This window comes from Oncorhynchus mykiss, chromosome 13 (genome assembly GCF_057628025.1).
Source record: "Oncorhynchus mykiss isolate SJ-2025 chromosome 13, ASM5762802v1, whole genome shotgun sequence".
Lineage (NCBI taxonomy): Eukaryota > Metazoa > Chordata > Actinopteri > Salmoniformes > Salmonidae > Oncorhynchus > Oncorhynchus mykiss.
Genome location: NC_143034.1, coordinates 41,726,677 through 41,742,106, shown reverse-complemented (window position 1 = coordinate 41,742,106; position 15,430 = coordinate 41,726,677). Strand labels below are relative to the sequence as shown.

The window sequence follows — 15,430 nt, the reverse complement described above, 5'->3', positions numbered from 1 at the left end:
TTTTCGATTAACAATTCTCTAGTTTCACAACTGATGCCAGTTAGATCAAGAGTAGGTGTTTGTAATATTATGACAATTATCTGTATTTTTGTGTAACTTTGGCATCAATTAAGGAATTATTTAATTTATTTAGATGACCTGCTTTCACAATTTATACCAGTTATATTGAGAGTAGTTTTTTGTAATATTGTGACAAATATCTGTGTTCTAGCTATATTTTGTCATCAATTCAGGAGTCATTTCTGGGTTTAAGCTGTCTAATTCTCTATTTTCACAACTGATAACAGTTCGATTGAGAGCAGTTTTTTGTCAAAAATGATGATCATAATCTGTTTTTAGCCGGCCAATTATTTATTTTCACAACCAATGCCAGCAAAAGAAAAGAGGACTCAATGTAAAAAAATAGGAGTTCATGTCGTAAAACTGCAGGAATAAACTTTATTTGATGTAAAGTAAAATCACCGTTTTTATACAGATTATATATGTTCCTTTTTAGTCTGTAGTTTTGCAGTCTATTTCCGGCACCCATGCTGCCAGACTTTTACCGTATATTAACAGGATGTTTTTTTTACGATGTAGCACGTCCATGAGGATTGCATGTTGTAGTATGCCTATTAGAACGTTTTAAATGTTTTACGTAATTTTCTGATAAATCTACGATAAGGTTGTCGCAACACACTGGCAACACACTTATTTAGATAAGTAACCACAAAAAATATGTAAAAACATGTTCATGTTAACGCAGAGATTTGGTTCTAGGTTGCCGATATTATTCAGATGATTAAAGACATATAGAGGTCTACTGCATTCATTTAAGTGTGGATATTCTCTCTCTCTCTCTCTCTCTCTCTATATATATATATATATATATATATCTCCCCCCTCTCCCCCTCTCTCTGTTTTAGCAATGTTTGAGCCTTCGCAAGGCTGATGAGTGACATTGTTTAGACCTAGCTTACTGAGGACACATTAGGCACATTATGAGAGAGAATTCTTAGCGCTAAATTGTAATTATTTCGCCTCTATGGCCTATTTATTGCCTTACCTCCCTTAATCTTACTACATTTGCACACACTGTACATAGGTTGTTCTATTGTGTTATTGACTGTACGTTTGTTCATCCCATGTGTAACAACTCTGTGTTGTTGTTTTTGTCGCACTGCTTTGCTTTATCTTGGCCAGGTCGTAGTTGTAAATGAGAACTTGTTCTCAACTGGCCTACCTGGTTAAATAAAGGTGAAATAAAATAAAATAAATAAAGTGGAGGATGCGAAAGGGAAATCCTTACAATTTAAACGAAGCCGCAGATATGGGTTCAGAACACAGAACACAACATTCTGACTCTATCAGAAGACAAACGACATTCTGAAATGTGTACTATACTGGCAACAGGTGAGTCAATATACATCAGATGATCATTGCTTCAGGTTTCAACGAATGAATCATTTTCAGGATTATATTCAACTAACAATGACCATCTGCTGCAGATCATGTAACTACCATAAGAATGGCACATCAGACTATCACTTGGATGAGCACCTTCCTCTGCCTCGCGCAAGTTTTCTCGATGCCCATGCCTTGCAAGCTTCAACGACATCTTGTGGGAACAACCTACCTTCTACTGAGAGACATGGTAGATTTTATAAATTACTTTTGATTTGAGATGTATTATCCAACTATGTTTAACTGAATAGCTCAACCTGACTTCTGTGTTTTCTCTTTCTTTCAGGGAGGTCATTTTCCACTGGAGTGCCTGCAGGAGAATGTCTTCATGGCATTCCCAGCCACTGCTTTCGCATCCTCCGGCGAGCCACAGGTAAGCGCATGGGCGCATATCCAAATGTCCTTTACAGCATGAAAGAGTATTTGCAACTGTTAGGATTAGAAAGTAGACAGACAACTTTACGATGCCATTTATGTTATTTGAAATTATTGTTGTCCGTTTCAGTTGAGCAGCAGTGGTGCTAAGTCTATATATGAAACATTGAAGAACATCGACACATTGTTCGGAACTGACGAACTGCCGACAATGTGGGACCAACAGAAGTTGGAGTATTTTCAGAACATTATCTACCGTCAGATTGAAGAGAGCGAGTGTGTGAGTACCTACCTAGGCCAATACAGACAGCTTAACTGTTTAAGAGTGGTAGAGTGATATTTGAATTATTTTCTTCTTGTGTCAGATGATGGGGAGAATGGACACACGTGATTATCTAATCAGGGCAAAGATGCTGAATACCTACTTTAGGAACATCGCGGCTGTCCTAAAAGAAAAAGTAGGGTACAAGCAAATACACTATAATGGAAAACAATGTTTAGATACTATCTCTATGTAAAAAAAAACTACATTTCCTTAACAGTACATTTTTATTTTCACAGAATTTCACTTACTGCGCCTGGGAAGTGGTTCGAAAAGAACTCCTGTACACCCTAGAATTCATTCTGATACACCACTCTGACAGCCTTCTGTGGTCCAACAGAACATGAATTTGAACTTGCAGAACTGATTTATATACTGTACTTGATTCTGATAGTCTACCATTCTACAATTATGTAATGTGCCATGTCAAACTGCAATATAAGACATGTATTTATGTGTCTTTCAAGGTTATATGTTTATTTACATATTTATTTATTTGACAATCGTGCCTATTGTTGCTGAAAGGCTGGTCATGGCTCAAATCAACACCATTATCCCAGAACCCACTCCAATTTTCATACCGCCCCAACAGATCCACAGATGAGGCAGTCTCTATTGCACTCCGCACTGCCCTTTCCCACATGGACAAAAGGAACACCTATGTGAGAAACACCTGTACTCCCTGTTCACTTCTGGCTGCACGGCCAGGCACGACTCCAACACCATCATTACATTTGCCGATGACACAACAGTGGTAGGCCTGATCACCAACAACAGCGAGACAGCCTATAGGGAGGAGGTCAGAGACCTGGCCGTGTGGTGCCAGGACAACAACCTCTCCCTCAACATGATCAAGACAAAGGAGATGATTGTGGGCTACAGGAAAAAGAGGACTGAGCACGCCCCCATTCTCATCAACCAAGCTGCAGTGGAGCAGGTTGAGAGCTTCAAGTTCGTTGGTGTCCACATCACCAACGAACTAACATGGACCAAGCACACCATGACAGTTGTGAAGCGGGCAAGACAAAACCTATTCCCCCTCAGGACACTGAAAATATTTTGCATGGGTCCTCAGATCATCAAAAGGTTCTACAGCTGCACCATCGAGAGCAGTGGTTGCATCACGGCCTGGTATGGAAACTGCTCGGCCTCCGACCATAATGCACTACAGAGGGTAGTGCGAATGGCCCAGTACATCACTAGGGCCAAGCTTCCTGCCATCCAGGACCTCTATACCAGGCGGTGTCAGAGGAAGGCCCTGAAAATTGTCAAAGACTCAAGCCACCCTAGTCATAGACTGTTCTCTCTGCTACCACACGGCAAGCGGTACCGGAGCGCCAAGTCTAAATCCAAGAGGCTTCTAAACAGCTTCTACCCCCAAGTCATAAGACTCCTGAACATCTAGTCAAATGGCTACCCAGACTATTCACATTGCCCCTCCCCCCTCCCCTCTCCACACCACTGCCACTCTCTGTTGTCATCTATGCATAGTCACTTTAATTAACTCTAGCTACATGTACATACTACCTCAACTAACCGGTGCCCCCGCACATTGACTCTGTACCGGCACCCCCCTGTATATATTATTATGTTTTACTGCTGCTCTTTAATTACTTGTTACTTTTATCTCTTATTCTTATCCGTATTTATTTTAACTGCACTGTCTGTTAAGGGCTCGTAAGTAAGCATTTCACTGTAAGGTCTACACCTGTTGTATTCGGTGCATGTGACTAATCAAATTTAATTTGATTTGATTTGGATGAGCAATGGTTGAGCGGCATAGGTAAGATGCAATAGATGGTGTAAAATACAGTATATACATATGATATGAGTAATGTAAGATATGTAAACATTATTAAAGTTACATTTTTTTTTAAGTGACTAGTGGTCCATTTATTAATAAAGTGGCTAACGATTTGAATCTGTATGTAGGCAGCAGCCTCTCTGTGCTAGTGATGGCTGTTTAACAGTCTGATGGCCTTGAGATAGAAGCTGTTTTTCAGTCTCTCGGTCTCAGCTTTGATGCACCTGTACTGACCTCATCTCCTGGATGGTAGCCCCTGGTGATGCGTTGTGCGGACCGCACCACCCACTATAGAGCCTTGCGGTTGAGGGCGGTGCAGTTGCCGTACCATGCGGTGATACAGCCAACAGGATGCTCTCAATTGTGCATCTGTAGAAGTTTGTGAGGCTTTTAAGTGACAAGCCTAATTTCTTCAGCCTCCTGAAGTTGAAGAGGCACTGTTGCGCCTTCTTCACCACACTGTCTGTGTGGGTGGACCATTTCAGTTTGTCTGTGATGTGTACGCCGAGGAACTTAAAACGTTCCACCTTCTCCACTACTGTCCTGTCGATGTGGATAGGGGGGTGCTCCCTCTGCTGTTTTCTGAAGTCCATGATCATCTCCTTTGTTTTGCTGACGTTAAGTGAGAGGATGTTTTCCTGACACCACACTCCGAGTGCCCTCACCTCCTCCCTGTAGGCTATCTCGTCGTTGTTGGTAATCAAGCCCACTACTGTTGTGTCGTCTGCAAACTTGGATGAGTTGGAGGCGTGCAAGGCCACGCAGTCACGGGTGAACAGGGAGTAGAGGAGGGGGCTGAGCACGTGCACTTGTGGGGCACCAGTGTTGAGGATCAGCGAAGTCGGGACGTTGTTTCCTACCTTCACCACCTGGGGGTGGTCTGTCAGAAAGTCCAGGGGTTCTCATTTATCAACGTTGCGTAGAAAAGCTTCTAAATGAATTTACATTTTCGCAAATACAAAAAAGTTGGTATTTATCAATTGCTCATACGCTTGATTTACACACACGTGTAAGTATTTTGCCTTGATAAATCAGACACATTCTAAAATACTCTGCTAGTGCACATGAAGTCTCAATTACATAAAGAACCACCATAAATGACAATTTATGGTCACAAACCTTCCCCTTAAAGCTGCCAAAAAAATATCAATTCGGAGCAGGTTAGAGCTGTGATAAATTCTGCCTCATCTGAGTGCAGAACAGTTAATGAAATGAAAAAGAAATGGCTTGATTTGAAATCATAGGGCAGAGTGACTTCACTGTTTGCTATGGACCAGTACATTTACAGCATAATTGAAGAGACCTCAGTGTCTGGCATCATTTTTGATGGTGACACTAAGGACCCTCTCCCATACCCTGAATACCAGACACACCAACTGATGGTGAGGCAATCTTTATTTTCGCAACCATATTCAGACATGGACCACATCTAAAAAATAAAAAAAATATTGACAATAAATAGCAAATATATGACAAAATAAATGTAACAAAATTAATAAAAATGAAAACGTCACAGATTTGGGTGATTTGCCTGGCCCCTCAGCCATCCCCAGGCCTTATCAGAGATGAAGGTAAGACCCAGATGCAGACCACATCGGATAACCAATAGTTTAATAATCCCAGAGGGGTAAGCAAATAGACAGGTCAAGGCAGGCAGGGGTCAATAGTCCAGAGAAGTGGGGGAAAGGCACAGGACGGCTCAGGGTCAGGCAGAGGTCAGTAATCCAGAGGTATGGCAAAGGTACAGGACGGCAGGCAGGCTCAGGCAGCGTGGTCAGGCAGGTGTGTGGGCTCAGAGATAGGACATGCAAGGGTGAAAACCAGGAGGGCGAGAAAAGATTGACTGGGAGGAAAAGCAGGAGCCGAGACAAACCGCTGGTAGGCTTGAACAAAGAAGACAATCTGGCACAGATAGACAGAAAACACAGGGGATAATAGGGAAAATGGGCGACACCTGGAGGGGGGTGGAGACAAGCACAAAGACAGGTGAAACAGATCAGGGTGTGACAGGCCTACCAGAAGGGTGTCCTCGTTGGTCGAGCGCTTCAGCTGCGCCGCATGTTTTGACTGAAACAGCAAGAAGAGATCAACACGTCAATTCTTGGACCGAAAAAGCATCTGGAGGATGTATGCAACGGCCTGAGAGAGATAAATCAATCATTGAAAGAACTTGTTGATTGTGACAAACATGTGAGACGATAAAATCTGGTGCCATGTAAATGTGTTTTCCTTGTCGACTTGATTACCATATTTGGAAGAACAGATACCTAAACCCGGTGTATGATATTGACTGGTCCTCAGTGCCAGGGCTACGGGTGGTGGGAAACACTCCCTGTCAGGCATGGGCTCATCGGGTCTGGGTGGATCATTCAGTGGAATGTCATTTTTGATTGCAACGTTGTGGTGCCTTCACAATGTAGCAAACCTAAAAAGGAATTTTCACAGTGTATTAAATTCATGTAATGGCATTTGAAGGAATGTCATTTCAGAGGCAAACCTTGCTATTGATTTCAGTATGCTTCGTGTCCCAGACAAGCACAGCCAACGCCCTTTTCAGCAGGCCTATGGTGCGCTCCACTGGGGTTCTTGTGCGTGCGTGCGTGGGCTTGGTTGTACCTTGAGGGGTTTGTGAGGGGAGCCCTCAGCCATGTTTTTAATGGGTAGCCCCGGTCTCCTGCAGTTATGAACTCAACATTCAGATATTGTTTCCCAGTAGAGGTCAAGCATGGCAAATAAAACCTTGCAAATAAAACATAAGTCACTTACCAATAAGCCATCCATCCTCAACAGCTCCTTCCTGGAGGTTAAGGTTAAGGACTGTTCTGCACAATGAATGAATCATGTGTCCCACCTGGCCATTTGGCCACTACAGTCAACAAAGCCAAACGTGAATCACAGATGACCTGCACATTGACAGAATGGAAATCTTTTATTTCGACAAAGTTGATTTCGTTCACTGATGGTGCTTTTACTGCGACGTGGTTGCAGTCAATTGCTCCAATGACAATGACATCCAGCTACGGTATGGAAATCCCTTTTCACTCTGGCCTGTTGCACAGCAGTGTACGGACACAGTATGTATTGTGGGGGTCAATGAAATAATGCCATGAAGGACTGCAGGCAATATTCGGCTCCTGGTTGGTTGTGAAATGCCAGACCGATCCGCAATCTCCCGTTGGAATGATCCAGTGGCCAAAAATCCCAGGGTGGAGAGGATTTGGGTATGCACTGGGATGTAATGGGTGCGTTTCGTCTCGAACCCCTTCATTTTTAGAGTGTACTTATTGACTCAAGATATTTTAGCTTTTCATTTTTTATTAATTTGTAAAAAATGTGAAAAACATAATCCATTTTGACATTATGGGGTATTGTGTGTAGGCCAGTGACAAACAAACATCTAAATGTAATCAATTCAGGCTGTAACACAACAAAATGTGGAATAAGTCAAGGGGTATTAATACTTCCTGAAGGCACTGTACATGCATGTAACCTATTGCTGAAGTGTTCATGTCAGGTTACAGCTAGGTGCAGTCTGATCAAATGGTGAGGTTTGACTGAGGGCCCGTTGAGCTTATTGAGAATCAAAGGATTTATGTCTAGTGGAACCAGACGGGTAAACAGAATGACACACCCTGCACCGATCATTATGTAAACCTGAAATAGAAACATGGAGGTGAATCATATTTTATAGTATATGATTCACTGACTTGAGATTGAAACGGACCTATATCAAAACACCACGGTTAATCAACAGGTGCCAAGGTGTTGAAGTGTTATGATTCACCACATAGACGTACATTATCACAGGTCTGATTTTTAAGCACTGCTGGCTAAAACAGAAATATCTCATCTGATTCACAGGGGATTATTACTGTAGAAGTTCATGAAGGGGCTATACATGCTGTGGTACATCTGTATGGGAACTACACCCTAGAATATGACAAGTTGGATGGGTCTGACATGGAATTAGGGCCAAATGTCAACATTTGACAGAATATTGCTCATTTTGATTGACCATGAAAGATTACATTTAAATGAATAGTCTTGCGCTATTGCAATAGTAACGTTTTAATTTCTTTTTTAAGTCAAAGTTATGGATTAACCTTAGCACAGCTCATCATTCAAATGCTAAAATATATGATTGAGGTGGAAAAACGTTCACAAGGTCAGGAAACAGCGTCTGGTTTTGTAAACCTCAGTCTCTTATAGGGGATTTATTTATCTTCTTCTGAGGTCAAGTATCACTCATCATCCTTGGCCCAATAATTGTCTTTAAAATCCCGCCAGTCTGCCACGTCCACAGAACGCGTGTTATTAGTCGCTATTTAGCAGAACTAGTGCTACGAAGGTAGGTGTGAGCTGTGAAGTGACTCACAGCTTCAGCCCACACCTGTGACACCAACAAGGTAACCCTGGAAGATACCACAGACCTGTGGCTTTAGGCAGCCGACAATAAACCACTTCTTTTCTAATCCTCAAATCAAAAAGGTGTTGGCCAATACAGCCAAGTCCATAATTATTGTCACCCTTGATAAAGATGAGCAAAAAATACTATATTATTTACTGTATTTTATATACAAATACTGAGCTACAGTATGCTGTATGCGAAAAGAAAAATGTGTTAATTATATTGTTTTATACTCATACAATTGCTCAGAGAAAGAGATCTGAGAATACGTTGCGAGGGATCTTTGATCATTCCAGACCCGTGATCTCCTTTGTCTGCTCTGATGGACTGCCCCCTCAGGTTTGAGGTATAATGTAGGTATGAGGTACTTTTCTGCATATGCTTCCATTTTTCGGTGCCAAAGAGCTCTATTTTTATGTCATCTGACCATCTGGAGTTTTATAAACGGCATTGACACTTTGATTGGAACCGGTGCTATGGTCAGATGACAATAACTTTTGAGCTCTTTGACCTTGAAAATGACCTTACGGGGCCTCCCGGGTGGCGCAGTGGTTAAGGGCGCTGTACTGCAGCGCCAACTGTGCCATCAGAGACTGGGTTCGCGCCCAGGCTCTGTCGTAACCGCCTGGGAGGTCCGTGGGGCGACGCACAATTGGCGTAGCGTCGTCCGGGTTAGGGAGGGTTTGGCCGGTAGGGAAATCGTGGTCTCATCGCACACCAGCGACTCCTGTGGCGGGCCGGGCGCAGTGCGCGCAAACCAAGGTTGCCAGGTGCACGGTGTTTCCTCCGACACATTGGTGCTTCTGGGTTGGATGGCGCTGTGTTAAGAAGCAGTGCGGCTTGGTTGGGTTGTGTATCAGAGGACGCATGACTTTCAACCTTCGTCTCTCACGAGCCCGTATGGGAGTTGTAGCGATGAGACAAGATAGTAGCTACTAAACAATTGGATCCCACGAAAAAGGGGTAAATAAAACCTAAAATATGGTGGTGGATCTTTGATGTTATTTGGATTCCACTGGTCCTGGAGCCCTTGTTAATTGACCACAAAATCAACATTTTGCAATGTCCATCTCAGTCTCTCTACTTGAACCCCATTGAAAACGTGTGATTTGAATTGAAGAGGGCAGTCCATTCTGAGCAGAAGGAGGAAAGATCTGGAAATATTCTGTGTGGAGGAATAGTCTAAGCTCCCTCCCAACATCCAATCTCATAAAACATGTAACCAAAAAGGCTCACTGTTGTTATCCTAGAGTATTGAAAACAGTGCCAATAATGTTGACCCCCCCCCCATCTTCAACAAAAACAAACGCTACTTGTTAAACAAAATCTGTTTCTCTGAGCAATATTGTATTAGTATAAAATTATATAATTTCCCATTTTATTTCTGAGCACACAACATAAGCACAACATATTTTTATACAGTATTTTTGCTCATGTCTATCAAGGGTATCAATAACTTTGAACCTGACTGTAAGTCTTCTCCCAAACCATGCATGGTTGTCTGGTTATTCTTCATCATACCAGTGTGGTTAAGTCTGAAGTCTAATGCTGACTAATATAGATTACTGTAACCTTTACAGACAACAGATTGAAACTCCAACTTTTGACACATCCCTCCCATATTGGGCTGACAAAATGGGTGGATGGTTGCCCGGTTACATCTCCTCATTGGATTCCAATACTAGGGCTATTGCTCATCATACCGGAGTGTGGAAAAGCTATGATACAAGTCTAATGCTGACTAATACACATTACTCTACACTTCATGCCAACAAATTGAAACGTTCTATACCTGGTGTTTGGCTGTCAATCACTAAAACCTGCTAATCAGGAAGGAAAACATACTACTACTGGATGTGGCACTGACTGCACTTCGTTGTAATTCAAGACCAAAACCATGACAACTTCAAATAAAAAATGTTTACACTTTCACCCGACAGACAGTAACATGGTATCGTAAAATGACGGATCCGCCACAGTGACTTCCAGTCAAACAGTCTGCCGTGCACTCATACACTTCTGATGACGCAGGGGCAGATTAGAATAGGGAGGGGTTTGGTATCCATGGCTGCAGATGTTTAGATTAGAAAACGAATACCAATGAAAGGAAAAAACTAAATGAAAGAAGAAAACTCCCTTTGATACATTGTGATATGATCTCGTGGCATGGCATACAGTAAATAGTGCTGGTGAGACTGGGGGGGGGGGGGGGGGGGCACACACACACACACACACACGAGCCAATGCTCAGTGCCTGCAGGCGGATTGTGACTCCTTTACTGCCTCATTGTCATAAATCATCCACTTAGATGATTAAGCACATTTTTACCACAAAACATAAACACACTGACTGGCTGCCCTAGTTCTCTCTCTCTCTCTCTAAGAGACACAAACACTTGAACATAATAAAAGGAAACCACTTGTGCTTTTAATAAAACATTGAATTGTCAAAAGTTCATAAACATCTACAGAATTTCAAACGCATGTTATATGCAGTAGTAGTACGTCAAGATATACCGTTTTACAAAACATTCCATGCAATTTTTCCAGGTACATTCTTTAAAAAGTAACAGGAAATGTCAAGTTGTTGTTTGGCACCAACTTGAACAGAGTAAGTGCAGGTGAACACAGGTGAATTGTCTCCAGGTACATGTCACATGTTGACACTGAGTTCCCACGGTATATCCTCATTTTCCTCCTGGCCGTCAGGGTCAAATTGACTCCAGGGTATGTCATTCACCTGACAAAGAAATAAAAAGAAAAGATGTTGATTCCTGAGATCAGATTTGATTTAGATTTCATTAACGCTTGAGTTCAACAAGACTCCGTTATGCAGAATACACAATGACATAAGCAGTCACATAAAGTCATAAAGTAGAATACTAAAGTTAATAATACATACATGTTACACCAGTGACTGTCCAGTGAAGTTGCCAATAATGTAAACTGCACTGGCAATTTTTGTAAATACTACAATGGCCAAAATACATAGACTAAGCAACCCATGTGGGTAGAAAACAATTAAAATAATACAATGGCAATCGAATGTGTGGAATAATTGCTGTAAGAGAACAGTGTGGTACGAGTTCTTCCAGATCATCATCCTGTAGGACATAATCTCGCTCCATCCTGCATCCAACTACAACTTTCCCATTGCCTGGAAGTCAGATTTTTTTTGTGTGATTACATTTGTATTCCCTTATGGCAGAGAATATCCCTGCCTATAGCTCTACTGTGCACCTGGAAGACATGAAAATATGCTGAGCTGATATCTTCAAAATGATTCCAATGATTAGTTCACTTAGAGTTCAGGGCCTTGTTTCCCAGAGTCTTTGTAGCGTTAAAATCCTTTTTAGAACCATCTTTAGTAGCCAATCTGTTTCATCAGAGCCTTCGTTAGTAACGATCTTAAAAACCATTGCACATCTACAAGTGATCCAGACCACTCGTAGAGTAGCCAAAGTGCATCGTTAGATGTTTTTTGCCCTTCCACTTTATTCACAGAAGATCTCTGCTAAACATAGAATCAAGATGTTGAGGCTAGTCATCTGTCTGACATTGACCACCAATCACTTCAGAATGAAGTTAACTACAAATACAAAGTTGCCAAAGTATTTCCAATTGAAAGATAAAACCATCGACAGGGCTGTAGTGGAGCGGGTCGGGAGTTTCAAGTTCCTTGGTGTCCACATCACCAATGAACTATCATGGTTCAAACATACCAAGACAGTCGTGAAGAGGGCACAACAAAACCTTTACCCCCTCAGGAGACTGAAAAGATTTGGCATGGGTCCCCAGATCCTCAAAAGGTTCTACAGCTGAACCATTGAGAGCATTGAGAGCACTGGTTGCATCACCGCCTGGTATGGCAACTGCTCCGGCATCTGACAGTAAGGCGCTACAGAGGTTAGTGTGAACGGTCCAGTACATCACTGGGACCAAGCTTCCTGCCATGCAGGACCTATATCATAGGCGGTGTAAGAGGAAAGCCCATAACATTTTCAGAGACTCCAGTCACCCAAGTTAGACTGTTTTCTCTGCTACCGCACGGCAAGTGGTACCGGAGCACCAGGTCTAGGACCAAAAGGCTCCTCAACAGCTTCCACCCCCAAGCCATAAGACTGCTGAACAATTAATTAAATTGCCACCGGACAATTTACATTGACCACTTCCCCCCTCCGTTTTGTACACTGCTGCATGTTTGTTACCTATGCATAGTCATTTTCCCCCCACCTACATGTACAGATTACCTCAACTAGCCTGTACCCCTAAACACTGACTCGGTACCGGTGCCCCCAGTATATAGCCTCGTTATTGTTATTCTTTTTGTGTTACTTTTTATCATAACTTTTTATTTTAGCCTACTTGGTAAATATTTTCTTCATCTTGAACTGCACTGATGGTTAAGGGCTTGTAAGTAAACATTTCGCGGTGAAGTCTACACTTCTTGTATTCGGCGCATGTGACAAATAAAGTTTGATTTGAAAACCGAGATGACTCCATTAAAAGTTAAATAGGCTTCATGAGTAGGGATGGGTATGGTTAAGATTTTAACTACTCTTACCGATACTGCTTATCGATCCACACTGCCCTGGTGTGGAGGAGCTTCTGTTTTACACTGCCCTGGTGTAGAGGACTTTCTGTTTTACACTGCCCTGGTGTGGAGGACCTTCTGTTTTACACTGCCCTGGTGTGGAGGACCTTCTGTTTTACACTGCCCTGGTGTGGAGGACCTTCTGTCTTACACTGTCCTGGTGTGGAGGACCTTCTGTTTTACACTGCCCTGGTGTAGAGGACCTTCTGTTTTACACTGCCCTGGTGTGGAGGACCTTCTGTTTTACACTGCCCTGGTGTGGAGGACCTTCTGTAAAACACTGCCCTGGTGTGGAGGACCTTCTGTTTTACACTGCCCTGGTGTGGAGGACCTTCTGTTTTACACTGCCCTGGTGTAGGGGACCTTCTGTTTTACTCTGCCCTGGTGTGGAGGACCTTCTGTTTTACACTGCCCTGGTGTAGAGGACCTTCTGTTTTACTCTGCCCTGGTGTGGAGGACCTTCTGTTTTACTCTGCCCTGGTGTGGAGGACCTTCTGTTTTACACTGCCCTGGTGTAGAGGACCTTCTGTTTTACACTACCCTGGTGTGGAGGACCTTCTGTTTTACACTGCCCTGGTGTGGAGGACCTTCTGTTTTACACTGCCCTGGTGTGGAGGACCTTCTGTCTTGCACTGTCCTGGTGTGGAGGACCTTCTGTTTTACACTGTCCTGGTGTGGAGGACCTTCTGTTTTACACTGCCCTGGTGTGGAGGACCTTCTGTTTTACACTGCCCTGGTGTGGAGGACCTTCTGTTTTACACTGCCCTGGTGTGGAGGACCTTCTGTTTTACACTGCCCTGGTGTGGAGGGCCTTATGTTTTACACTGCCCTGGCTTGTTTAGTGCACTGTAACAGTGAGATAGTGGTCCTGACAGAGGCTGGTCCACCCGTCTGATGTGATTGCCAGCTTTGGCACGTCCTTCAGCTCAGTGATCACATTGACCTTTTCTACACCATACTAGGTAGGAATTAATGTGTCACTGAGGTAACTCCTGGAGGGAGGGGTATATTTGGGGGTGTCTTGCTCATCTCCCTACAGTAAAGAAAATATAGTTTTCATGCGTTGAATTATCATTATTGAATTAGTGTTGTTGTGTATTGTATTGTGGAGAGATGGGACTAACATGCAACCCTTTTATACTACTATATCCTAAAAAGTAATACAACTCAATATATATACTGACAGACTGTTACCTAAAGCCCTTGGACTCCACTGTTGCAAAGGGGTGTAGGCCTTTCACTATGAACTTGGTCATGGCAAGGTGGCACTCATTCACCCTCTCCTCAGTCATCCTCCCACTAGCTGACAGCGTGAAGGGGCTTTGGGCTTGTCTTTGCCTTGGACCAGTGGTATTAGAGGGAGGAGTGGGATGGATCATTGCAACTGAAACTTTAACAAAAAAGTAGCAAAATCTTTACATGGGTGATTGAATTTATGAACGCACCCATAGCTAAACAATCAGCTGGCTAATGGTTACTTTGGATCCTTTTTGATGTTCGCATAAATGTTGTAACTCCGTGTGTGGGCTCTAGGCTGCTAGCATACATACATAACGTAGACCGGGCAACGAGAGATGAACTACGAGCTAGGCAGTCGAAAATGGTGCATTTCTCTGTCTGTACATGGACAGATTGCTTGTAAGGGCGGAAACACGAGCAAAAGTCTTGTTGCACTTGTGGTAACGAGCATTGTCAGCATCGTCTCTGGTGAAGTGTAACCACACTTTAACGTGTAGTTCTCTCCACCATCGTCACTGATTAAGAGCAGCGTGCTGTGACGTGCGAGAGTGAGCTCTCTTCTGGGTTGGGAAAAGCGAAAATGCATCATAGATGAATGTCTTAATTTTATTGCAAATTAGAAACGGTTGGTGAGATACAATGTGCAAGATAACGTTTATGTAGCAATAAAAAATAGGACATTTATTTTCTTAATGTATCCAGTACCGAAAGCAGAACCGATAACGTCGAAGCTTATCGATACTACGGCCTTTCATAATTTAGCCCCGGGGCCCGTTTAATACCTGGTTTCGGTGTCATCCCTATTCCCGAACCTATATATTGAAATCATATTGAGTGTTATTTTACGATCACATTTTTGCCTCAATGTGTCACGAATGACACGATGTGCCCAATCAGCCGTATGGGAAAATACTCAAGTGGTGGCGGGAGCTTGGACTATCGTTTTCGCGTTCTCCCCAATTTAAATGAAGCTTTACTCACATTTTTTTTTACAAAAATACTTTAAGAGGCCGCTCTACAAATCATCATGGAGTGGTAAGACATTGCCATCTACAGGTCAAGGTCTGGTATTAGTTATTGGTCAAGTGTTAATGTGATGGTTTACAGCAGCTTATGAGAAAGACTACTCAGGGGCCTCGAAGTTGTTTTAAAACGGGGAAAAAAGTGCTTGGTTGAAAATATACACATATGTCACATAAGCAATGAAATAACACAATTTAATCAAATCAATTTGGAGACTATTTT

General features: G+C 42.7%; 1 protein-coding gene across 1 annotated transcript; it reads left to right on the top strand.

Moving 5' to 3' along the window:
- Positions 1 to 1,507: 1,507 nt before the first annotated feature.
- Positions 1,508 to 2,902, top strand: LOC110485144 (interferon alpha-1-like). The gene is made up of 5 exons (XM_021556212.3): positions 1,508 to 1,633; positions 1,730 to 1,816; positions 1,949 to 2,098; positions 2,184 to 2,276; positions 2,380 to 2,902. Exons 1-5 carry the CDS (start codon positions 1,508 to 1,510, stop codon positions 2,485 to 2,487), a joined length of 564 nt encoding a protein of 187 aa, XP_021411887.3. The 3' UTR covers positions 2,488 to 2,902.
- Positions 2,903 to 15,430: the final 12,528 nt, after the last annotated feature.

What these genes read in the sequence shown, in the direction of transcription:
- LOC110485144 (XM_021556212.3), top strand. Translation starts at nt 1,508, where the DNA reads ATGGCACATCAGACTATCACTTGGATGAGCACCTTCCTCTGCCTCGCG. An exon ending in ACCTTCTACTGAGAGACATG is followed by an intron (nt 1,634 to 1,729) that starts GTAGATTTTATA and finishes TCTTTCTTTCAG; the next exon opens with GGAGGTCATTTTCCACTGGA. An exon ending in CGGCTGTCCTAAAAGAAAAA is followed by an intron (nt 2,277 to 2,379) that starts GTAGGGTACAAG and finishes TTATTTTCACAG; the next exon opens with AATTTCACTTACTGCGCCTG.